Source organism: Pholcus phalangioides, unplaced genomic scaffold (assembly GCF_987345545.1).
Source record: "Pholcus phalangioides strain wild (caught in Gottingen) unplaced genomic scaffold, Ppha-v1.0 ptg000011l_1, whole genome shotgun sequence".
NCBI lineage: Eukaryota > Metazoa > Arthropoda > Arachnida > Araneae > Pholcidae > Pholcus > Pholcus phalangioides.
This window is the reverse complement of record NW_028301604.1, coordinates 24,528,072-24,554,462: the sequence shown is the minus strand read 5'-3', so window position 1 is coordinate 24,554,462 and position 26,391 is coordinate 24,528,072. Positions and strand designations below refer to the sequence as shown.

Below are 26,391 nucleotides of genomic sequence, written 5' to 3'. Positions count from 1 at the left end.
TTTTTTCTGCCAAAAAAAAAAAAAAAAAATCCATGATGTCTGCTTAAAAGTAGGGGGTGTTTACCCCCCCTCGAATTGACTTTTGGAGGGGACAGAAAAAGGGATGCAATGAATTTCCTCCAGAAAAATTTGGAGTTATGAACTTTCAAAAAGCATCTAAATTAAACAAAAAAATAATTAAGAATTGTCCAGAGTCCCAGGCTGGATCCTCTCAACTCAACCCTCGTGGAGGTCATGGTTTCATTATTCCAATAGTGCAAAAATTTGTGATTACTTCATAATTCATTAATTTCATAATTTATCTATCTATGAGACAAAAAGAGTTGCACACGAACGGCAATAAAAGGTCCATTCTATATGCAGCTGGATTACAATCAAACATCAGTTGAAAAAAATTTGCCACACCATAGCTTCTTGTCTAACTTCTTGATAAGTATTGATATGGTCCCCACATCCTGAAGCAAGGACTCCTAAACTGGAATCTTTGGCAGGCCCCCCTCAAACCAGACTATTTCTGGCCCCTCCCTATAGTAAATTTATAGCATGAGAACAAAAAAATTTTAATTATCTTGGGCCTCAGGGATGGATCACGGTCAGCCCTACCCTTGTAGGGAGGGGGGGGGGCATGATTATTGGTGTTGCTGTACCGTAGCAAAGAGTTTTTCCTCATGTGGAAAATATACTGTATATCATTTAAAAAAAAAAAAAAAAAAACCAGGGACCTTTGACGACAGGCATTCACTCATTGTATCCTCATCAGCAGCTCTCTTTTCGCTGAGTAAAAAAGAGACAGATTCAATTATTGTTAATTGCATGTATTCAGGGAAAACAGCCTGTAAAACCATCTCGCGCGTGTCATGGTGCCCACGGGCTGCATTGGACACCACATTCTTTTCCTACAATTTGAATAACAGGACGGAAATCACATGGGGTGAAGAAAGAATACAAGGAATGGCAGGGAGGACGACATCTTATTATGGATGTCTTTTTAGCCGGGCTAATGAGCTAGTGATAGACATTTTTGGATGTGCAAGCTTTTCATCAATTGATAGGTTCCCTGGGGGGTAGGGGGAGAATGGTAGCTTTTACCGTTGGTAGTGTGTAAGAGAAGTGGCCTGCCACAGATGTTGTCCTCATGTAAATTTTTTTTTGCTGTCCAGCATGTCCTCTATATGTTAGAAGTTCCTCGGGAATATTGGCGTGGGGAGCATTTGGTTTAATAAAGTGCATAAGAGAAGCGAAAAATAACATTTTATATATTTTATTTCTATCCTCCCCTCCTATAAGAACTTCAGGAGCACCCCATTTCTTCTCCTCTACTTACATTTGATTATCTTTTGGTCCAATATGTTGGAAAAAATATGAAGTTCACAATTTGGGCTGCTTCCACCAAAAACTTTTACCAAGAAAATTTGCTTACTATATTCCCGCGTATAATTATAATCATAAATTCGAAAAATCACCAAAAATGAAAAAAAAAAAAAATTACAAGAAAAGAAAAATTCAGGAAAAATTTGAAAAATCTGGCATGCCAGAAAAATTGAGGGGCACCAGTTTTTCAGTTTGAAAGTTTGTGATTTCCCCATGTCCGATAAAATGCCTTATCACATTTGAATACAAAGTTTTAATATTCAAATTTGATGTTACTCAATTTATTAAAAATTCATATTTATTAAATTAAATTTATATCATTAACCACTTTTTTGTGTCAACTAAACGTAGACAGAAAATTTTGTTCATAAAAGAGGGGTTACCATAAAAAATGAGTTCTTATTGAAGTCTTCAAATAAAACTTGATTATTATTCAACTGTAAAATAAGGGTGACCAAATATGCAGCGTGACTGTTGAAAGAGAGGGGGTGTAAAAACACTGTGTTAAGTTTCAATTTCTTGAAGAAATTTTTTTTCATCAAAGTTACAATTTTAAGCAAAACTCCTTTAAATGTTTTTTTTGTTTTTTAAATTTTTGTGCAGCACTTTGCAACAGTTCAATTTGCATGATATTTTTTAGGGAAACTTCTCCAATGAATCATCCATTTGAAGAATTAAAATTGCCACTTGACTTCTGTGTCTAAGAATTTTAATGTATACTCCAGTTAATAATATCTTTCCTACAGGGTTGTTTGGTTTAAACCTTGGTTTTAACCAAGTGGTTTTTTTCAAAAATTCAAATAAAAGTGCCCTAAATATCATTTTTTTCCTTGAAAAATGTTATATTGGTTCATTATTAACCAAAACTTTTCATTTTTACCACATTTTATATTCTTGGGGTACATTCTGATGGTATATCTTTAAATGGCATAAGATGGTATAAGTGGTTTTTTTTAAAAAGTATAAGTGGCCTGAATATATATATTTTTTTCACATGAAGTATCTTAGTTATTTAAAGTTATACACAAAAGCCAAAATTTCTCATTCTTACCACATTTTCTAACCTTTGGCTACATTCTGATGCTCTATATCTTTTGCAAATTCATGAATAAGGATTGCATCACATATCTAAATGTAGTGGTGTATTTATCTCACAGGGTTTCTTTTTCCCTTCACAAAGAAGCAGCAACAGTAATGACACCATCATGTTAAGGGCAGGTGGTCTTATAATCCAATAAATACACCAGCTGTCCCGAAAGGACAAAGACTAATGTACTAGTACAGTAGAAAATCGATTATCCAAACACATCGGGACCGAAGGGTGTTCGGAAAAATGAAAAGTTTGAAAAATCGATTTCGAAACTCATTCGGTAACACAAAGGAATAAATTGAAATTCAGCAACAAAACCCATAAAATAATTTAATTTAACTGACTTATTCTGAGTAAAAGCAGTATATCACAAAAGAAAAAATTGTAAAGGAAAAAAAATAAAATGATAAAACAAATTACATACGTGCATGATAAATAACGCTGTCAAACCATTCAAAAAAATGAATCTATTTTTAATTGCTACAACTTGCTTATACGACATTTTGCAGTCTCCTCCCGTAATAGTTTCAACATTAAAAATTGAATCGGGTCAGCGTGAGGCCGCGATTCTAACCACGTGAGACATTTTGAGAAATGTTTTTCTTCCTCACTGTGCATTAGGGGCCGTTCAAGTATTACGTCAGCAAATTTTTATTCATTTTTCAGCTATATATGGTAAACCCGCAGACCAAATGTGGTCCTGAAAGTTATCTGATGTGGCTTGCTCCCCTCAAACCTAATGTTGTAAAAATGCACTAAGCAGCACATTTACAAATCGCTTAAATGACTCGTGGCACAATTCCAGAGCATTTAAGTGGCCCGGGGCACATTTTATGATCACTGAAGTAGACCTCAAAGATCACTTAAGTAACCCGCGACATAGTTACAGAACACTTACATGATCCGTGGCAGATTTAGTGATCCCTTGAGTGATATGTGGCACAGTTTTAGAGCACTTAAGTGGCCCTCAGTGCAGTTCTACATCACTCAAGTTACCTGCGGAACATTCCCAGATTACTTAAGTGATCCATGGCATAATTACGAATCACTTGAGTGATACGTGGCACAGTTTCAGAGTACTTGAAGGAGTCGTGAAATATTTAGAGATCGCTAAAATGGCTCTGTAGAGGACTTATCAATAGGGAGATAGTTAGTTCAGGTACCCAATAACTATTGAAAGGTTTTTTTACATTTTTGGAGCACCGAATAAGATGCCATTAAGAATACTTCATATCTTCAAAAAGGGTGGTTGATGATGTAAGCATCACCCAAACCTCCCCTTTCCCCCCTTGTCATCAAAAGTGAGCAAATTGGAACCCCCCCCCCATCGATGCTGACGTAATACTTGAATGACCCCTTATTACATTTGTCGTTGGCTCATCTTCATCACTTTCAGTCATCCTGATCAACTTGATCGTTCACTTTCGTAATTATTTCTCCGTCATCCAAAAAAATGATATCCCGGATCATTACTATCAATTTTCAACCACTGAGACACATTCTCTTCATGACAGGACTGGAATACAGGTAGCTCCTGAACCATATCCAAGCATTCTTTCTAATCTGGAAGATTTTGTTCGTCGTCAGTGGTTGCATTAAAACCATGAAAATACGGGCATAACTTCCTAAAAAACTTCACAAGACTTTAGTCCATCTGCTGTTTTCAAACTGGTATATGTTGGAACGTGTGTGTCCGTGTTGTGAATCTTAAGTGAAGCTTGTTTATGTGTAATGCATGTTATAGTGCTGCCATCTACCACATATTTTTCGAACTATGAGTGAAGTGTAATGTTTGAAGTTTTTTACCGTTTGTAGGCCTGTTGCCCTCTGCATCGAGACTTTTTTAATGGGGAGATCGGCTTGAATTCGCACCTCGAAGGTGGGAACCACCGAAAACCAACTTCAGCCAACCACCACTGTGGTGATGGTGGGGTTCGAACCTGGGACCTCGCGATGTCAGTCCATCTCTCTGATCACTCGACCACCACAGTGGATTTCAAACTGGCTGCAAAATTTTCTATTTTATCTCAATTTTTTTTTTCTCAGTCGTTCATGGTTGCCACACCTAGGCCGTATTCAGCTGCAAGTTTCCACCATCACCCGCTTTCAGTCTCTTCACAATTTCCACTTTTTTTTCCGATGTTTAAAACAAGGCATTTTCGTTTTTCGCCATTCTACACTTGAGGAAGAAGAAAAGTGGTGAAACAACTAAAGCTAAGGAAAGATTGAAAAATATCTGTTTTTTTAACAAGCTAGGAAAGATACCCCCCCCCCCAGACAAAACTGTGATAAGAACTATTTTGTTGTCAAGAACACCCTAGCCTCCCTTTCATTAAGGCACACCCACAGGATTAAGATGAATTCGTAGATAAGAAAAAGATGACAGCTAAATCTGCTCCTATTCACACATTTGTTTGCTTGTCAATCGTTTATAACTACATACACTGTGCCCGGATCCGCCATTGTTTACATCTATAGCTCACAGGCACGGTATGTACAATTGTTTGGAAGTGGATTATTATACAATAGAAACGAGGCTATCGAGTTGGGAGATGAGAGGATTCAAGTTCCAAGAAAATACCAACTGTGTTCAGCATCATTGACTATAGGAAACTGAAAATGAGTTAGGTTGAAAAGGTGTTCAGTTGACCGAGTTGTTTGGAAAATTGAAGTTCGAATAACCAATGTTGTACTGTAATTACATTACCTCGCAGACATTTTCATTCTCTTTCCCATAAGAAGTAGCACATCTCCCACTGTATATCTCCCAGTCTTAACATTCAATAGTTGTTGTTTTTTTTAATACTTTTTTCACTGTTAAGCCCAGTTAATCCAGGTTCTACTGTATAGTAGTAACAGATTTGTGAAAAATAATCAACTATATACTGGGTGATTACAATTAAAGAGAGTTTTGATTCCAAAACTATACAATAAGTACTGGTCAGAAATACTTGAAAATTTGCATGGATACTCCTCAAGCAATGAAAGTTTCTTTCACAAAAGAAAAAGTGCAAAATGCTCAAGTAGATGATGCTGTACTTGGCCAGCAGTATAATCTATTTTGTGCAACCACATCATTTCGGCACTTCCACAGCATCAGTGTGTGGATAGAGCAACTTCTATCAAGATGCACATTGTAATACCAGCAAAGCAGCTGCTGAAGACCCATTTTGATAATAACTGGATGCAACTTAACCCTCGCAACTTCTGGCTGTAGGGGGGCACCTGTAAATGTTATGAACAGCAGTCAGATTGCAAACTTTGGTGAATTGTAATCTTCAGCAGTATACGTTAGAAGTTCCACAGGAGTATTAACATGGGGGCGTGTTTGGTTTAATAAAGGTGAATTGCAAGCGCCCCCAAAGCAGAATGTTTAGCACTGTTCTACAACGAGCCCTCATGACTGGAAATGTTCTGCGGTAAAAATTCCCATACATGTAATAGTGTTTTTTTTGCACTTTTTCTCAAATTCTTCCAAATTGTTCTGCAGTAGCGCTAATTGTTCTGCGACGTATGTCACAGATTTTGGCACATTCTGCTTTGGGGACAAGCGCATCCAAATCATGACCATGGCATACTCTAATCTGTTGTTGAACAAGAATTTTTGTGCTTTCACCTCATAGCCAGAACACGGTGGACAACATATTTAACATTTTTTGAGTAAGTTGCAGTTATTTGTTCAATTACTTTGTTTTTTTTTTGATGTTTCCATGAATTATGAAATCCTGCAATGCTATAATTAAGTTATCATTTTGCTATGACTGGCTATCGTTCCCATTCTGCGAGTAAATTTCCTACGTGTTGGATGATGATGATGTCATTAATTTTACATTTTTAAGTATTTTTTTCCCTTTACCAAATGAAATTGCATTTTTTCGGGAATATTCATGTCAATTTTCAAGTCATTCTGATAATCGTTCTTTTTTTACAGTGTTTTGAAATCAGAACCTTAGTTATAATCACCCTGTATATCGTAAATCATCACTAATTAATCTGCATTATTTATGCTTCATTAAATACATTATATTCACCTAATTTTTATTATAGTTTTTGCAAAATAGCTTCCTAATTAAGCGTACTGAAAGTAGCTGGAGAAAGCATCTTTATATATTATATGATTAATAATAACATTAAAAGAATTTTCAAACACGAAGTAATCCATTGAGTTAAGCCAGGGTTGGCAAGGTTTTGGACAGTACGGTAAAACCTTCTATTTATAACTACAAGTGAAAAACTTTGCAATTTGATGAAGAGGTAACTTTTATAATCAAATAATAAACTTCATATTATATAAATTATATTATATTATTAAAATTACATTAAATATATAATAAAATTTTGAAATTCAAAACAGTATGTGCAAAGGATTATATGACTGATATCAGGTTATCAAACAATTGAAAACTGAACTGTCTTGAGGTTAAATATTAGATTTATGGAAACATGAAAGATACAAGAAAGGGATAGAAATTTGCCACATGAAAATTAGAAAAAGCAATAGATATGACTACAGAATGAAATTAAACGTAAGTAATAATCGAACACTAATATGCCTTTTAACATTTGATAACACATAACTAATTTAGCTGCCTTATCTGTGCCAAGATGATTTCTAAGATAACAAAATTTGAAAATATTCTTTCAATTGATACATAACTTGGAGGACACGAAAATAAAAACAATACGTTAAAGACAGTCTTTTGATAAGCCTTCTTCCAGTGTTTTTCTTATTGCTGTCCCCCATGTGATAGAATTGTAAATATAGCTTGAATTTATTCAGTGAAATATTAGCTTCTAGCCTCATAAGAGCAAAAATTTAAATTTAACAAAAATTTTGGGTCTTGAAGTCTTTTATCATCATGTAGGAGTAATCAGTGTTTGTGAAATTGTGTTCTGTTAGTCATGTGTAGGTGCTACACAGTGGCCTCATTTTCTTCGGATATTTTCCTTTATTTATAATTAGTTTTTGGAAATTGAGAATGTAAAATAGAAAGTTCACTCTCTCTTGAAAATTTAAAGAAAAAGTTTGAAAAGTCAAAATAGAACAATTTGCATTAAATAAACACTACACCATTGATATTTATTCACATCATTATATTGGTATCTAATAAAAAATAATATTTATGTTTAGTTTCACAATAATGCAATGATTATAACTGACTGCGTATTTGGTACCTTCAATATAATGTATTTTTTAAAGATTGGACAGATTTCGGCAGGGTTTTGAACAAGCACTGTCCTAAATACAGTACCTGCTTCATAATCATACATGAAAAATAAGATGTGAAGTAGAAATAACATTTACAACAAACTAAAAAATTGAAAACAGTGTTTATTTAAACAGTTATATGAGTGATATTAATTTACTATCAGATTTCCAGCCTAAAACCATAAATTTGGTGAAACAATTAACTTAGAAAAAAAAAACCAAATGACACCTTTTTGAAATATTTTTGACTTAACGTATATACTCGATAAACGTATATAACGTATAAGCCGAGTTTTTTTGTGGAACAATTTGTTCCTCAAGTGGGGGGGGGGGGGTTTGGCTTATACTCGGGTCAGTTTTTTATGAGAAAATATCGACCCCCACAATCAGTAGTCATTTTTGTAGCAGTGTTCTAGAGACCGGCATCATTGGTATAAGATATGCTCAAACTCCACAAAACCGATAATGAGGCAAAGAAATCGAAAACATCATTGACTTTGATACCAGGTGGGCTAACGTCGATTATACAGCCTTTAGATGTGAGCGTCGACAAGCCTTTCAAAGACTATTTGAGGGATATGTGGATCGAATGGATGAGTTCCGATGATAAAGAAACTACATAAAATGGCGCCTTGAAGAAACCTGACATTGGCCTAGTGTAGTGTGCCAATGGGTACATGAGGCATGGAATTCTGTTTCTGCCAAAATTATCATCCGATCCTTCAAAGTTTTGCATCAACAATGCGATGGACGGAACTGAAGATGATATCCTCTTTGAAAATGACAATTGCGATGACAGCCCAGATGAGGCCTAACCCACTATGATGATCTGATGGATTACGATGAGCTTGGAGACTCAGAAGAAACGGATTAAAAAGTTTGAATCATTTTCCATTGTAAATTTCTGTAAGCTATTCATTTTGCATGAATATGTAAGAATTTTTTTCTCTGAAATGCACAGATTTTTTTGGGGTCGGCTTATACACGGGTTTTCAATTTATTGCGGTTTTGGTGGTCCTGAAGTGAGGGGGGGGTAAAACATGAGTATGTACGGTAGTTAAGTTTTATTTTCTGCTAGCATTTTTTTTTTTAATATGTTAGTATCACAGAAAAAAAACCAAAGGTTTCCACATAACATTTTGAAACTTGGAGGTGTTGGACAGTTTAGACACTTTTGGACAGTTTTAGACAGTTTTTCCCAAGTGTCCTGAGTGGTCCCAAAACCCCAACCCTGAGTAAAGCAAAAAATAATTAAATTGCAAAAGTTGGTTTTTGTTAAAATGTAAGAAATATTAATTAATTAATTAATATGGGAATGGTGTTAATTACATTAATAAACATTTTATTTTAATTAATTATTAGAAGTTTGAATGATTTTTCAGAAATTTTATTGTTCTTAATGTTAATACTATTTTTGAAACAAAAACCGGTTTAAACCAAAAAACTTTTTTTTATCAACCCTGTCTTTCCACCATCAACTGAAAACTGGATCCAGAGTCTCTCTGTCATTTAAGCATTTTTCTAACTGATCTTTCTGTTTTGGCATATCTTGAAAGTTTTTCCATGGCATATTATAATACCATATATACTCATGTATAAATCAAGTTTTTTTGTTGAAAAAATTGTTCCTTAATTTGGAGGGGGGGGGGGTGTCAGTTTATACACGCGTCAATTTTCAAGGACAAAATATGGACCCCCACTTCACACACCAAATCATATAGCCTCCACACGGCTATCTTGAGGATCTGCAATGTCATTGGACTACTTCAGATGGCATAACTAATCATTACATGATTTTTGTAACTATGTTCTGACCCACAGAACAAATGATATGAAAGCGAAAGCAAAACAAAACAAAAAAAAAAAAATCAAAAATGCTGTTGGCTTTGATACCCAGTGGACTTGTGGATTTTATATCCTTTACATGCGAACATCAACAAGCATTTCAAGGATTATTCAAGGAACTTATGAACCAAATGAATGAGTTGCAAAGATAAAGAAACAACAAAAAACAGTGCTTAAAGAAACCTAACATTGGCCTAGGTGTGCCAATGGGTTCATGAGGCATGAAATTCTGTTTACACTGAAATCATCATCAAATGCTTTGAAAAGGGTTTGTATCAGTTAACCCAATGGACGGAACTGAAGACGACGTCCTCTTTGAAAGTGACGATGGCCATGACAGCACAGTTAAAGATGAAAACAAAGATGCCACACTGTATTGGCTTTCGATGTAGAGCTTGCAGAATCAGAAGAAGAAATGGATTAGAAAGTTTGAATCATTTTTCATCGAACTTTTATTGCCTAAAAATATGTGATTTTCTTCCCCTCTAAAATGCACTGATTTTGGAGGGGGGAAGGTCGGCTTATACACAGGTTTTCAATTTATTGCTGTGCTGGTGGTCCTGAAGTGAGGTTGGCTTATATGTGAGTATATACAGTACTTAGATATAGTCACTGTGGTGGTTGAGTGGTCATAGTGACAGATGCACATTGTGAGGACCCATGTTCGAACCCAACCAGCACCAGTGGTGGTCAGCTCAAGTTGATTTTCTGTGGTTCCCAACTGCGAGACGATCTTCCTGTTAAAAAGTCTTAACACATAGAGCAACAGGTCTACAAACACTACAAATATTCAATCATTACACTTCACTCATTTCACTTCTGGAATATAGATGGCAGCACTGAAAAATCAGACAACACTATATACACATTCACACTTCCAGCACAACTCATTCAATAGTAAATTGCCCATGGCAATAGACTGGAATTGTGCTCGGTTTGAAAGAAAGGTAGACGTGTGTGGCACTAATATCTGAATTAAACGAAATTCCAAATAAACATTTAATCTGAACTCAATCATATAATCACATACCCACTCACACTAATTATTTTCAGTCATAACTAGAAATTGAAAGCATTCAAGATACACAAACCAGTTACAATTTGATTATCTTAAAAAATATGCCACAAAATTACTGAAGGTTTCACTGGACACCACATTCTTGCGATGAACCCGTTGTATCATTACAGTACACTCCCGGTTTATTTTTTTGTTACCCAAAATCAATTCATTAACGGATGACAATAATGAATGACAACTCTGTTTTTCACTTACAACATTTATTCAATTATTTTAAGTTTAGGTTTATTTACACAAACAACTTTTTTAATTTAATTATCACAGAGAGTACATATTAATTTTTTATTAAAGTTTTTTAGCAACACTAATTCAACAAAATGATTCTGTCTCAACAATTCAGTCCATCAAGGTGCCTTTCTCAACACCACAACTTGCACGATTAGTTTGAGCGTCTCCCAGCGACGCAGCAGGTAAACAGAGTCTATGAGCCCCGGGATGTTGATAGGTCTCTGTCATCTGCGATGAGCTCACTTCATACAAGAGGAAGATACATGAAGGAATTTTGGTCTCCTCAGGTGCTGAGACACACTGCTGAATCTTCAACATATTGTGACGGTAGAGATACAATCCGGCATAGCAGCCCTCAGGGACAGAACGTCTCACAAATCAGTAATTATTTGAACAAACACGTTGAAGGGGAAGAAAGGCAAAGATTTCCAGCACACTGCTGGTATTTGAATGAAATGTTTCCTATCATCCATCGTCACAATGGCAAATCTGGATGTGGGATCAGCAGCTCTGAAAAATTAGTATATTGTTGTGACAGACAACTATTTATTTGTATAATCATGTCGAATAAAATAATATTGTACAACAATGACCCATGGAATCTGGCAACAACACAAAACATAAAGATTCGAGACCTGGCCAGAATCTACAATATTAAGCCTATTGTATAATGAAGGATCTCGTGAAGTTATTGATTGTAAAAATAGTCCATGGCCCACCGACAGAGTGGAGGTAAATATTGCAATTTCAGGTATAATTATATTTACAAAAAATTTTCTTTTAAATTAAATTTATATTGCACAATTATCACACTTTCTACAAAGTAGATGACGACTCTCTGCGGGTTTCCCTCCAGCGATCTGTGGAACCCTATGACAGGGAGAGGAAGGTAACAAGAGGAATCTCCAGGATCCCCACACAGGTGTTAATGGAATTTACATAATATTGGCAGCCCAACCTCTGGTCCCATTCTTGCCGACAGCCTGGAGACCCAACCCTCCGACTGCCATACTTAGCTGGCCCTAGCCAGAATGCCAGTGGGTACCTTGGGTGGTTTCTGGTAGCTCAAAAGTCATTGGGGGTCTAAACTAGAAAATTTAATGAAAAATGTGAATTTATAAAGGATCCCAGGTCGTCATGTTACACAGTAATTGCATTCTATTTGTTTAATTCCAAAAAAATCCTTGAAGGTCAAGTTGTATTGAGAAGATTAGTTACTTAAAGAATAACCAATTAAAAAGGAACAGATTAAGAAAGAAAGTGAAAATTGCCCTGGACCAAAGACAGTCAAGTTTTGAAGAAATGTTTTGATTTCTCCAGCATATATGGGAGTTTCCAGCACGACTCAAAATGTGAGGAAATATAGTAAGAGGAGAGGTGAGAAAAAATATTTCATTAGTCATCAGTGCTTGACATAGCAATTGAATACAAAATCTCTCTCACAGATGTTGTATCTCTTATGTTATCACCTAGCATCAAAGGAACTGACAGAGATAAAGATGTAAAAACATTCTATTTTCTTTACTGCAAGTATAATGTAGAATAATTATGTACTTAATTTATACAGATATGTTCCTACCTCCATTATTGTAACTTTTGAGTGCATACATATTAACAGAGCCTGGATTATATGCACTAAAAAAGGGCAAAATATGCACTAAAAATATGCAAATATGCCTTAAAAAACGTTGAAATATGCATTAAAAATAGAAAAATATGCACTAAAAAAACCGAAATATGATATTGAAAATCAAAAAATAAGCATTAAAATTGGCTGCATTGATTGATCTTACAATTTAAAATAATGACCATGCAATAAAAAATCCAAAACACATTTAATAAAGAAAAAAAAGTAAAAATATGCTAATTCCGTGCAAAAAAATATTTAGTTTTTGGAAAACCCACCACACACATAATTCACTGCATGTCATTAAGAAATAATTAAAAATATTCTTACACAAAAATATTAACTTACTTCATCAAGTAGCATAATTCCTGTTGCAATATATAACGATATGCTTTTCAATGTTTTGCATAGTCATGCTCTGTCTCTTATCCTGCAGTAGAATCTTATACACAGAATATGTCCTTTCTACGTCCACAGAGCTTACAGGGTAATATTTATAAAATTTGGCTTTCGATTCTTGAATTTCAGATGGTAATTGGACATCTTCACCATTCAAATAACTGTTAATTGTCTGTAATGTCCGAAAACCACAATTTTCCTCCAACACCATCTCCAATTTTTCTTTTATAGGCTCTCCCATAGAATCCGGAATGTCTAAAACACGTTTTTGAGCTTCCCTTACAACCTGTATGACTTCATTTAGTGAAAGACCCCGGGTTTCTAATTTGGTTATGCTGCTCGGCAACCAAAACAAATGTGTTCGAATTAGTCAAAACAGGCTCGGGTGGCAGGGGGAATGGTTGAACATGTTTTTTTGTACACTTTTGATCTCAGTGGGACTTTCAAATATTTTTTTCATGAATGAAATGACATTGTTCACGGACACATTCAGCTCTTTAACTTTTTCTGCAATACGATGCAACCCATGAGTTAAGCAAGTCACATGTACAAGGTTAGGGTAAAACACTTTGAGTGCTTTTCCAGCTTTCACTATGTACAGGGCAGCATCACTGATAAAAGCAAGGACATTTTCACAGGAGGAATCGCTTCTCAACTATAAAATGAGCAAAGAATCATTTATAAATCTAGACATTCCAGAACGATCCACTTTTTCAAGATCCTTGCATACGAGCAAATGTAGAGAGAGAGAGAGAGAGAGATGGCCCTTTAAAATCCATTTCTCCACATACCAACCACAAGCATCAGTGGTTTCATCTACACTTATCCAAATATAGTTGTTTTTCAAGTCAGTACGAATTTCCTGGAGCACTTGATTATACACAATCTCCAAATAACTTTTCTGAATGGTTGATTCGTCTGGAACATTCTGATTTTTACAGTACTTTTTTAGAAAATTTCTATTGTTTAGTTTGTAGAAAGGAATGATGCTTCCTACCAGAGCATTGCATAAATCCATTGAAAATTCATTTTTCCCTTCACACTGCGAAGTTGAAATGGTGATCAACAGTGCCTGCATAGAATGTTGTTCATTCTCCTTTCCTAGCAGTATGTCCACTCGTTTTAACGTGCTGGTCAACTTGGAATTTCTTTTCGCAAGCAATATTTTTTTCACATAGCGTGCAATATATTATTTGCCCATCTGTCGTCAAATCTTTAGGGTTTTCGGATATCCGTTTTCTTAACAAATCGCTTCTGCATCCTTTTGTTTTAGGCATATCAAAGTGCTAACAAGAAAAAAAAAAACCTGAGAAAATTTCTGAAGAAGAGAAAAGCACGACTTGCTCATGCCGGTAGACTAAAGAAAAACAGAAGTGGACAAATATGTTTACCTCACATTTAAAATCCTGCTAAAAATAAGTGAATTAAGAACCTAGGTTCTTAGTTAAGAAATGGTGGGAGTGGTGATATAGTCTGCCACCAAAAAAATGTCGCCAGACTTTTTTTCATTTGTACTGTTAAAATATTTTTAGAATAGCAAATATTCTTTTCCTTTTCCGAGGAACATCAAAAGATACGAGAACAAGATAGAAACCCACTTTTTTATGGTGAGCTGAAATATGTCTCTTCATGAAAGTTTGAACAATTATCCTGCGTCTATTGCCCTCTGCCGCCTAACGTGTATTTGCTAATCGTTGCCTTTTTTTTCCAAGTTTGCCAGAGATGCTCGAGTTCCCCTGGGAGGAGGGCAAAGTGCTTCCAGGTACAGAGCCTAGGCATGTTTCTCGGGTCCAGTCAATACCTACTCATCATCAATCATCATCAACAACAAACATTTTCAATCCACTGCTGGATGAAGGTCTCCTCCAAATTTTTCCATTTTACTCCATTTGATGCTTTAGCCATCCAGTTGACTCCAGCCACTTTTCTGATCTCGTTGATCCATCTTGCGAGGGGACGCCTTCTCGTATGTTTAGCTCCATTGGAATAGCAATCCAGAATATTGGTTGTCCATCTGTTCTCGTCTTCTTGAAATATCTCCAGTGCATTTCCATTTTAAATGTTTAATTCTTTCCATGATATCATATACCTTTGTGTGGATTCTTATCCAAGTGATTCATTTTCAGTCTCTCCTTGTGATGCCTAACATACATCTTTCCATGGTCCTATATGTGTTGTCTGTAGCCTTTGTAACGCCTTGCTTGTGAGTGTCCCATGTTTCAGCTCCATTAGTCAGTGCTGGGAGCACACACTGGTTAAACACTTTTCTTTTCAGGCATAATGGCATGTGACTCATCAGAATTACACAGTGTTTGTCAAAAATGCTTCATCCAATCCTGATCCTTCTGTTTATTTAATGATTCCATTGTCCATGGTAATTTCTTGTCCCAGGTATACATAGCTTTTACTTCTTCTATCTCTGTGTTGTTGAGTAAGATAACGCAAAAGGGTTGAACATAACTTTAGTCTTTTGCAGATTCATTTTCAAGCCCACCTGAATACTTGCCTTTGCCAGTTCTTGTATCATTTCTTCTAGTTCATCTGGATTACCGCTGGTAACAACAATGTCGTCTGCAAAATGCAAATGGTTGAGAAATTCTCCATTTATTTTAATTCCTTTTTGATCCCAATCCAATTTCCAGAATACTTCTTCTAAAACAGCGGTAAAGAGTTTTGGTGAGATAGGAAAGGAGTCAGACAAGGTGATACTAAGTTTAACCTTTGCTTTTCCTTTATCCAAACAAATCGTTGGCGTTGCTTTGTCATATATTTTCTTGATGATATTGTATGATGTAAGTCTTCTCTACCCATATTACATCTAGAGCAGATGTAAAGACAGAGTCAAACGCTTTCTCAAAATCAATGAAGGCCATTATGATATGTGTGGTAATTCATATTCCTTGTGTATCTCTATAAGTCCCCTGATTGTTTGGATGTGATTCATTGTACTGAACCCACTTCAAAATCCTTCTTGTTCTTTCGGTTGCGCTTCGTCCAATTCAAGCCTATATGTCAGCACTTTGGTGAAAATTTTATAAATTACTGATAGGAGACTGATTGGAGTACTGATTTGATAGTTCTTGATATCTTCTTTTTCACCCTTTTTGTAGAGAAGAACTATCATTGTGTTATTCCAATCTTCAGGCACATCCGATTTTGCGAGACAATTTGTGAACAAAACAGCAAGCATACTGGCAAATTCTTCTTCTTCTTCTTTAATAATGTCTATTGAAATCCCATCTTCACCCCGGCATTTCCCCTTTTTTCATACATCTTATAGCCTTGTAGACTTCTTTCAGCACAGGTGCTACTTGTACAAATTCTGCTTTATTTTCTTTTCTTCCTGTTCCCTTTCCTCTGTTCCGATCCTGTTCTTCATGTTTGTATAGAGTATTATAAAATTCCTCAACAATACTAATAATTTCATTTCCATTTTTTGTAATGGTTCCATCTTTTTCTTTTTAGTGCAAAAATTTCCTTTCTCCCAACACAAAGTTTTCGTTTTGCTGATTTTAAGCTATTATCTATAATACCTACTATAGATACGTATCTCCTCGTGTATCTAGGAGGTATTGGTCTAGTCTGCGTTTCTTTAACAAGTGTAAAAAAGAAAAATGAATTCATTTATTCATCTATGGAATTTACTTAAATCGCCTCCTGAAGTCGAAACAATCGTTTTTTTGGAACATATGGTCGCCGTTCACTTTGAACCTTTGACAAGTGATGGATTGCTTGCTCTTTGCAAAACAAAAGAGACAGACACCCCAAAAGCCAAAAAATATAAATAGCTAAAATGATAATTTTTTTTTCTGCTTCTTTTTTTATCTTCTCTTTGTTGTAGTACGACATATACCCTTCTCTATTGATCAGTGTTCTTTGCAAGTCCCAAAAATAAAAAATAAAATAAGTAAATAAAAATTAGGGGGAAAAGACAACAAACTTAGAGAAGTTCAAAGAAAATGGCTGAAATTGAATAAGTACATGAAAATATGCACTTATTTTGAAAATTATTCAGTTTTATGCATTTATATGCTTTAACGACAAAAAATGCTAAAATATACACAATTGCATATTGTTAAGTCATCACCCTAATAAGTCGTCACTCCGGTTAAGTCGTCATTTTTCTTCAGACCCTTCCAGCTCTCATATACAACAATGTTATTAAACCCTCGTTTACTCGTCACTAATTTCGGTTAACTTGTCACTATGAAAAAGTTTGAGAAAGAGGAACAGACTATTTTTATGGCCCCCATTAGAAAAAAAAATAGCTTGTTAACAGCATTACCATATGTTTAAAAGTCACCATAAAATCCAATATACCCAAACGGAACTTGGTAATTAACGCAATTTATGAATTTTATTAATATTGTCATTTCGATTCATACGTTAATAAATGTCATATTACTTTAAATTTTTACGATTTTCACAACATTGCACATTAAAACTGACGGCACTCCACTTAAGTCATCACTCCGCTTAAGCTGTCATAATTTTTTGATAACTTGAGGTGGCGACTTATCAAGGTTTTACTGTATTCCCTCAGGCTCTACATATTAATAATCTCATATTTGTGTATCATTATTTATATATTTTCATTTCAATAGATAAATAAAAAAATACTCATTACATTTTTTCCTAGTACCATTTTTATTTTATTTTTCTTTGTAATTTTACTCAGTTTCAAGGTACAATATAACACGTTTAAAGGTGCAAGACCCATGTTGTACCTTGGAACACACATTTTATCCTTGTCTAAAAATCCATATTTCATGATTACAGTAAAAAAGAAAGGTAATTTAAATTTCATATGAGGTTTTATATCATATACACAGATATTAAAAATTGATTTAGTGAAATTTTACAGTAAAAACTGACTGGGAAAAAAAAAGTTTGAAAAATAATGTTCCAGGGAATATAACAGTCTTCCATATGTCTAATCAACCTGGAAAGAGTTAAAGGCTGAAGCAAATACACAAGAATCACTGGCTAGTTGCAACAGAGAGACTCACGTTTCATTTATAAATTATTTTCACCACCATTCTTTGTCTGTTTGGAAGTTCTTTGGGTCTTTCGAAAGATTTCCGATTCAAACAAATTGTACTAAGTTTGATTCATTCTATGAAGTTCAAAATTACACCTTGAGATCTATAAAATACTTTACTATTTTGAAACCTATTGCTCTGACAGACAGACCACTCTGCAAAAATGCAGGAATTTTACCTAAAATGATGTAGAAATGTGCACCGGCAAATGAGTGCTTGCACAGATTGCCTTTGAGTCATCTCATCAATACCATACTCTTTGTCTCATTGTAAAACTTAATAGTTTCAAGAATTTTTTCCTCACTTTGAGAATATATATTTCAAAATTTCAATGCAATGATCTTTGTAGAAGAATATTCACCTTTTTCACACTCTGGTGTGGCATATTTTTGTGTTATCAAATGTTTCTTATAAAGGGATCCTTCTTTTGAACTTCACAGACAAAATTATTTTTTGATCTTTTGTGTGCATATGTATATCTCATTCTTTATTATACCTTCTACGATCTTTTTTACACCTACCAAGGTAGTATTATTCTCATTCAGTTTTTCAGCAAGTATTGGTGAAGTAAAACAGTCATCAAGAGTGTTCATATTTCTACTAGCTTTCAGATAAGTTTCATTGATTCGCATTACTACATCTTTGACAAAACTAATATTTTTATTTCATCATTAGCCGTCACACACACAGTAAAGATGCTTTCAATTAGATGAACTAAGAACATCTGTGTTAGAAGAAATTTTATGTCACGATTTGACAAATATTTGCTGTGCATGCAATGATAACATTACCGGTGAAATTAACCGGTCTTGGTCCTTCTACCTGAGTGGTGCTGTGGTTAGATACTCGTCTGCCACTAAAATGAAAGCTGCCATCAGGTCCATGGGTTCGACCCTTGAGATAGGATATAGATAAAAAGTTCTTTCCCTAAAATGAACCTAAGGCAACCATGATAGATGGCGATTTCAGTTCCAACCCCGACTTTATTGGTAGTAAAATTTATATACGGCAACAGGACCAGAGTTGGTGTGAGGTAAAGAAGTGGTCATGGTCCTTCTCAGGTGTAACTAAAAATATCTCGGCTGATTTTTTTTTTCATTTTCAAATCGATGATAGTTGGGTAGTATAATGTTTCAGTAAAATCTCGAAATTTCAGCGATCTAAAACAATCTTGTTCATCAGGAAAAATCGATTGGGAAGATAGAAAATGGTTAAAATGACAGGCATGGTGTTTCTAATGCTAATTTTTTTCTAGAATGAGACAAAATTTATTCAAATTCAAAAAAATTACATAAATTATTACAGATCCTTAATTTGAAGAGCAACTTAGAGAATAAATAGAGAGAAAGAGAGAGGAAAAAAATGCATTTATATATATACAGTCAAACCTCATTAGTGCGTCATTCCACTTACCAGGTCACTTGTTGGAAATCCCAATTGTCGTCTATGGGGTTATAATATTATTAAACTCCTGATAATATGTCACCCACTTCGCTTAATGAGTCACTTTTGTGAAAGCACCCTTTCAAAAATTACCATTCAAATCGGAAACCTTTCATACAATATACACGGTAAGTTCAACGTTCACTCTTACCATGTCAAAAATCTACCTAGCAATTCAAGCAGAAGCCACTGAAGCCACCATTTTCTCGCCGATCCCCCTTTCACACTGCTGGCTTGTTGACACATTATTTCAACATTGGGCTATTCCTAATGTGGAAATGGTTTAACTGAAATTTTTTTTCTTGGCGAGTTGCAGTTCTTCGTCAACTTTTGCTGAAAAAGTGTCCATGGCAGAAATTCTGCTTTTTTTAAGAGAGGGAAAAGACGTTTAATCCACTCAACTTTGCCGGCTTTTCTGTGTTTTAAACAAATCTTAGCTGGACGATTGTCAGGCATCTGTAACCCTGTGTGTTCACCTTACTGAAAGAATGTTCCATAAATTAATAAAAAAAGTTTGTTCACCTTTAAAGACAAAGCAATGTTATGGTGGGGAATATGAAAAATCGACCTATTAGGAAAATCTGACTGTAAAGCACAACAGACAGAGACTTCAAATTTTGATCTTCTTTGGAGAAAAGGATAACTTCTTCAACTATCAATTCCACACAAACAAAACTCACCAGTGTTTTTTTCAGTGAAAAAAAAAAAAAAAAAATTTCGAACTCATAAGGAATATTTAATTTTCATTTAATAATGTTCCAAAAGAATCAAACTACCATACAATACTTTGGTTCCCATAAACATGCGGAAAAATTAGCAAATTTTTAAAAATCGAAAAAGGTAATTTTATGTTGTACAAATGCATACTTATGTAGCAAATAAACATTAATTGATTAATAAAAACTTGAGTAATCAATTTTCATGACTGAACTCGTTTGAATTACTAAAATTTGGTTTTCTCTGCATGAAAGCCTCAACAGAGAGACAGGAATCATAGCAAGGACATGGCTACTCCATTTAACGAGTCACTCTGCTTATGCAGACTGACAAAAGCAGTTCCGAATCGTGGCACTCATGACTGATTTCCACGCAGAATCAATCATTTCTCAACAGCATCTAAAACAGAAACTTTTGCTTCCAACTTCCACAAATGTTTTGGTCTATAATTTTCTGTAAAAAGTTTTCATACTTAGGATAATTCCTTGATCTGGTGGTTGTGAAATTGCTGTTGAATTAGGTCGTAAAAAGCATAATTTGATCGCTGAAAGGTGTTATTTTTGGATATGAGCGGTGCAATTTTTTATCCAAAATAAATAAAACTTTTCTCTTCTCACTTGAAAATTTTCTATCTAACTTCCTCAACCATTGTTTGAAAATCTCTGATGTCATCCATGCCTTTTTGTTGTCATTATAGTGCACAGGAAGAGTTTTAACATTTTTAAAGCACTGCAGATTTTTGATTTTCCGATAACTAACGATTTCAATTTTTTGGAAATGTCTGAGTTTGCAGCCAAAAGAACTGTCAAACGAACTTTCTGTTTTTACCTCCTTCACATTTTTTGCCTTTGAAGGCAAGCATTTGGTTAGGCAAAAGGTGAAAAAATAAACCTGTCTCATCACAATTAAACACATCTGCATCTTCATACTCTTCTATCATTGGTTTCAGAATATTATTCTTCCAATTTTCAACAGTTTCTTGAGATGCAGATATGCTCTCTCCACAAACTTTCCAAAAAATAATGCCATGGTGCTCTTTGAATCGAGTCAACCATCCACTGCTCGCAGTAAAATCACCTTCATTGAGACTTTTTGCGAAATCCTTTGCTTTCTCTTGAATTATTTAAGAGAAAGTTAGTGAGATGATGGAGTGAGTGGAGCGGATTTGAACCACAAAAAGAGTTGCTTCTTCTACGTCACTGAAGTCTGGTTTTCTTATGCATTTTCTGCTTGGTTCATAAGAAGAGTCAAATGCTAACAAAATGTTTTCCTTATTTATTTGCAAATGTTGAAATAGTGTTCCATGCAACTCCATATTCTTTGGCGAGTTCACTCGGAGTTTTACCCGATTCTAGTTTTTTCAAAATTTCAACTTTTGATTTGAAAGTTAAAGTATGAATTTTGCATGGAGCTATTGTATTCACAGCCGTCGATACTCACGATGAAAACCAAATGACATATTCATAGGCATACGCAGAATTTTCTCGAGGGGGTTTCAGATTTCTTTTCCTTTTGAAGGGGGTTCTTTTTTTCCTGCAAAATAACACTATAACTTTGGCTCGGGAGGGGGGGGGGGTAGAACCCCAAACCCCCCTTTGCGTACGATAATGGACATATTCAGAGTCTAACAAGGCTTTAGCTCTTTTTCTTTTACTCCTTTTCCAAGAAATCGTAAAACTGAGTTCCACCAAAAACATTCTTCACAGCAGACAATATCAAAACTCCCAATAGATAAGGTTTTCATCCCTATTGGATGTTGACAATATGCACACTTTTTTGACCATGAAAAGAATAAAAGACCTTTTTTGGAAACGCCACTAAAATGATGAGCTGGCCAACCGCGCGGTTTCAAACATTCATTCTTCACATGAAAGCCCCCCCCAACCCCAATGCAAAAAAGAACCCATCATAGAGAACAAAGAAACAAAGGATTATCCAAATACCCGTGAACAATATCAAAAATTCTTAGAACTGGTAACACAAAGCCAATTGCAGAAACCAGTCGTGGTAAAGAGACAAAAATCGTAGTCGACTTAAGCAGAGTTCAGCCAAACATGTGTCGAGTTAGAGAGGTTTCACTACATTGAAATTAGTATTGTGCCTACCAAGGGAATAATAGATGTCGAGTTACCCACGTGTCGAGTTATCAAGATTCCACTGAATTTATTGTGTTATGTGTAGAGCCCGGATTATATGCAAATGCATATGAGCATATGCAATTGCATATTTTAGCATTTTTTGTTGTTAAAGCGTATAAATGCATAAAACATAAAACAATAATTTTCAGTGCATATTTTCATATACTTATTCAATTTCAGCAGATTTCTGTGAATTTTTTTAAGTCTGTCGTCTTTTTCCCCAAATTTATATTTTTTTCAGACTTGCAAAGAACACTGATCACTAGAGAAGAGTACATGTCATACCGCAACAAAGAGAGGATAAGAAAAGAAGTGGAAAAGAAGATTATCATTTTAACTATTTAAATTTTTTAGCTTTTGGGAGTGTCGGTCTCTCTTGATCTGCAAAGAGCAATCCATCACTTGTCAAAGGTTCGAAGTGAATGGTGACCACATATGTTCCGAAACGGTCGTTTCAACTTCAGGGTGGGGGGGGGGAGAGAGAGGTGATTCAAGTAAATTTCACAGATGAATTATTTTTCTTTCACTCATTAAGGAAATGCCGACTGGACCAATGCCTCATATATACAAATGCTTACACGAGGAGATACGTATCGATAGGAGGTATTGATTGGACCCTAGAAAGAGACACCCAGGCTCTGTACCTGGAAGCACTTTGCCCTCCCCCTCCCTAGGGAACTTGAGCATCTCTAGCGAACCCGGAAAAAAGCAGACGATTAGCAAATACACGTTAGGCGGCAGAGGGCAATAGACGCAGGATAATTGTTCAAACTTTCATGAAGAGACATATTTCAGCTCACCATAAAAAAGTGGGTTTCTATCTTGTTCTCGTATCTTTTGATGTTCCTCGGAAAAGGAAAAGAATATTTGCTATTCTAAAAATATTTTAACAGTACAAATGAAAAAAAGTCTGGCGACATTTTTTTGGTGGCAGACTATATCACCACTCCCACCATTTCTTAACTAAGAACCTAGGTTCTTAATTCACTTATTTTTAGCAGGATTTTAAATGTGAGGTAAACATATTTGTCCACTTCTGTTTTTCTTTAGTCTACCGGCATGAGCAAGTCGTGCTTTTCTCTTCTTCAGAAATTTTCTCAGGTTTTTTTTTTTCTTGTTAGCACTTTGATATGCCTAAAACAAAAGGATGCAGAAGCGATTTGTTAAGAAAACGGATATCCGAAAACCCTAAAGATTTGACGACAGATGGGCAAATAATATATTGCACGCTATGTGAAAAAAATATTGCTTGCGAAAAGAAATTCCAAGTTGACCAGCACGTTAAAACGAGTGGACATACTGCTAGGAAAGGAGAATGAACAACATTCTATGCAGGCACTGTTGATCACCATTTCAACTTCGCAGTGTGAAGGGAAAAATGAATTTTCAATGGATTTATGCAATGCTCTGGTAGGAAGCATCATTCCTTTCTACAAACTAAACAATAGAAATTTTCTAAAAAAGTACTGTAAAAATCAGAATGTTCCAGACGAATCAACCATTCAGAAAAGTTATTTGGAGATTGTGTATAATCAAGTGCTCCAGGAAATTCGTACTGACTTGAAAAACAACTATATTTGGATAAGTGTAGATGAAACCACTGATGCTTGTGGTTGGTATGTGGAGAAATGGATTTTAAAGGGCCATCTCTCTCTCTCTCTCTCTCTACATTTGCTCGTATGCAAGGATCTTGAAAAAGTGGATCGTTCTGGAATGTCTAGATTTATAAATGATTCTTTGCTCATTTTATAGTTGAGAAGCGATTCCTCCTGTGAAAATGTCCTTGCTTTTATCAGTGATGCTGCCCTGTACATAGTGAAAGCTGGAAAAGCACTCAAAGTGTTTTACCCTAACCTTGTACATGTGACTTGCTTAACTCATGGGTTGCATCGTATTGCAGAAAAAGTTAAAGAGCTGAATGTGTCCGTGAACAATGTCATTTCATTCATGAAAAAAATATTTGAAAGTCCCACTGAGATCAAAAGTGTACAAAAAAACATGTTCAACCATTCCCCCTGCCACCCGAGCCTGTTTTGACTAATTCGAACACATTTGTTTTGGTTGCCGAGCAGCATAACCAAATTAGAAACCCGGGGTCTTTCACTAAATGAAGTCATACAGGTTGTAAGGGAAGCTCAAAAACGTGTTTTAGACATTCCGGATTCTATGGGAGAGCCTATAAAAGAAAAATTGGAGATGGTGTTGGAGGAAAATTGTGGTTTTCGGACATTACAGACAATTAACAGTTATTTGAATGGTGAAGATGTCCAATTACCATCTGAAATTCAAGAATCGAAAGCCAAATTTTATAAATATTACCCTGTAAGCTCTGTGGACGTAGAAAGGACATATTCTGTGTATAAGATTCTACTGCAGGATAAGAGACAGAGCATGACTATGCAAAACATTGAAAAGCATATCGTTATATATTGCAACAGGAATTATGCTACTTGATGAAGTAAGTTAATATTTTTGTGTAAGAATATTTTTAATTATTTCTTAATGACATGCAGTGAATTATGTGTGTGGTGGGTTTTCCAAAAACTAAATATTTTTTTGCACGGAATTAGCATATTTTTACTTTTTTTTCTTTATTAAATGTGTTTTGTATAAATTACCAGGCAAAGTTTCTCATTTTTGTGATAAGATTTTTTATTGCATGGTCATTATTTTAAATTGTAAGATCAATCAATGCAGTCAATTTTAATGCTTATTTTTTGATTTTCGATATCATATTTTGGTTTTTTTAGTGCATATTTTGCCCTTTTTTTTAGTGCATATAATCCGGGCTCTAGTTATGTGTATTGATACTATTCTATCTGAACACCTTCGGTGGGCAGCATTTGGCCAGCACACCGTAGTTTGCCCATCACTAGCCTACTGGGTGGCTTGGGCCTATAGGCTGGATATGAGTTTATGCCTATGGTATATGTAGACATGAATTCAAAAAAGTAGTATATAATTTTTACTTACCTAATAGACTTTGCACTTATTAAAGAATGAGGTATTGAAACAAAAGCTGCATTGGACGTTTGATCAAAACATACATCTGATGGAAAACTGGGATGAATAATTTCACAAGGATGATATATTTCAAGAGAATCCTTGATACATGAAGTGTTGAGCTGTGGTCTTTGGCATTTACTTTCTGAAGAAAATATTATCTGCTTGTTATCTTGACTATGTGAATCCATGGTTAGTGGTTCTTGACACAAGCCTGCTGCACAAATTTCAGCCAAGGATCTAGATGACATTTGCTGGAATACCTCTGGGGAAACCGAGACTCTGGATAGATATGCCGGATTCAATTGAGACAGATCTAAATCCACTGTCAACTGAGCCTTTTCTGGCACCCTTTGATCAGACAATTGTTTTGGAACATTTATTGCTTCAGGTGAATGATAACATATTGATCCATTCACCACTGGTCGTCCAAGTTGAGAAGATGACTTTTCGTGACTGTTAGCAATTTGATTGGATGTGTTATTAATGACATTAAGTAATGTACTATGTGCATTGTTCACCATGCTGGCAGTATTATCTGTATACATCACTGAATTGGGGCTCACTTTATGATTTATATATCTACTTGTAAAATTTTTTGGAAAGTTGTGATAATAATGGATGCTAGAATTTAAATTATTTTCATTTCCAGTCTTCACTGATTCAAAAATATCTTTTTGGGATGAACTCAAAATGCTTGTATCTGAGCTTGATTGATTACTTGAAACTGATATATTTTTTTGAACCTCTAAAACCTCTTCTCTTCTCATAACTTTTTGATTCAATGATGGCAATGCCTCACTTGAGAAAGAGTTAGCTATTGTAATGGGACATTCTGGTACTTCTTCTTTGTTGGTTACGATATCTTTTTTTTGATTATCAGTGCAATATGAGATAATTGCTGAACTATCATGTTTTGAGTGCTCTGCATGCTTTGAAGAATTCTAAATAGAAATGAAGCAAATATTAATAGTTTGCCTAAAAATAAATTAATACACACATATCATAGAATGTTCTTATTTTAAAATTTGTTATTTTAAATTATTATTCAAGATACACATCATGAAATCATTGTTATGAAAACCAAAAAAAAAAAAAAATCACTGAAAATATTTGTAAGCATACAAAAATGAAACTGAGAAAATAGAATGGACATAGCTTATGATTTTCTTTAGATATAAAAGGATTTTAATCATGAGGA

At 35.0% G+C, this 26,391-nt stretch overlaps 1 protein-coding gene across 5 annotated transcripts in view; it reads right to left on the bottom strand.

Moving 5' to 3' along the window:
* Positions 1-26,391, bottom strand: part of LOC149080260 (uncharacterized) — a 178,841-nt gene that overhangs the window by 94,160 nt on the left and 58,290 nt on the right. For all 5 annotated transcript variants that reach the window (XM_089239358.1, XM_089239357.1, XM_089239359.1 and 2 more), the window contains one exon: positions 25,161-26,134. In XM_089239358.1, coding sequence (XP_089095484.1) covers positions 25,161-26,134 — 974 coding nt within the window. The remainder of the gene's footprint in view (positions 1-25,160; positions 26,135-26,391) is intronic.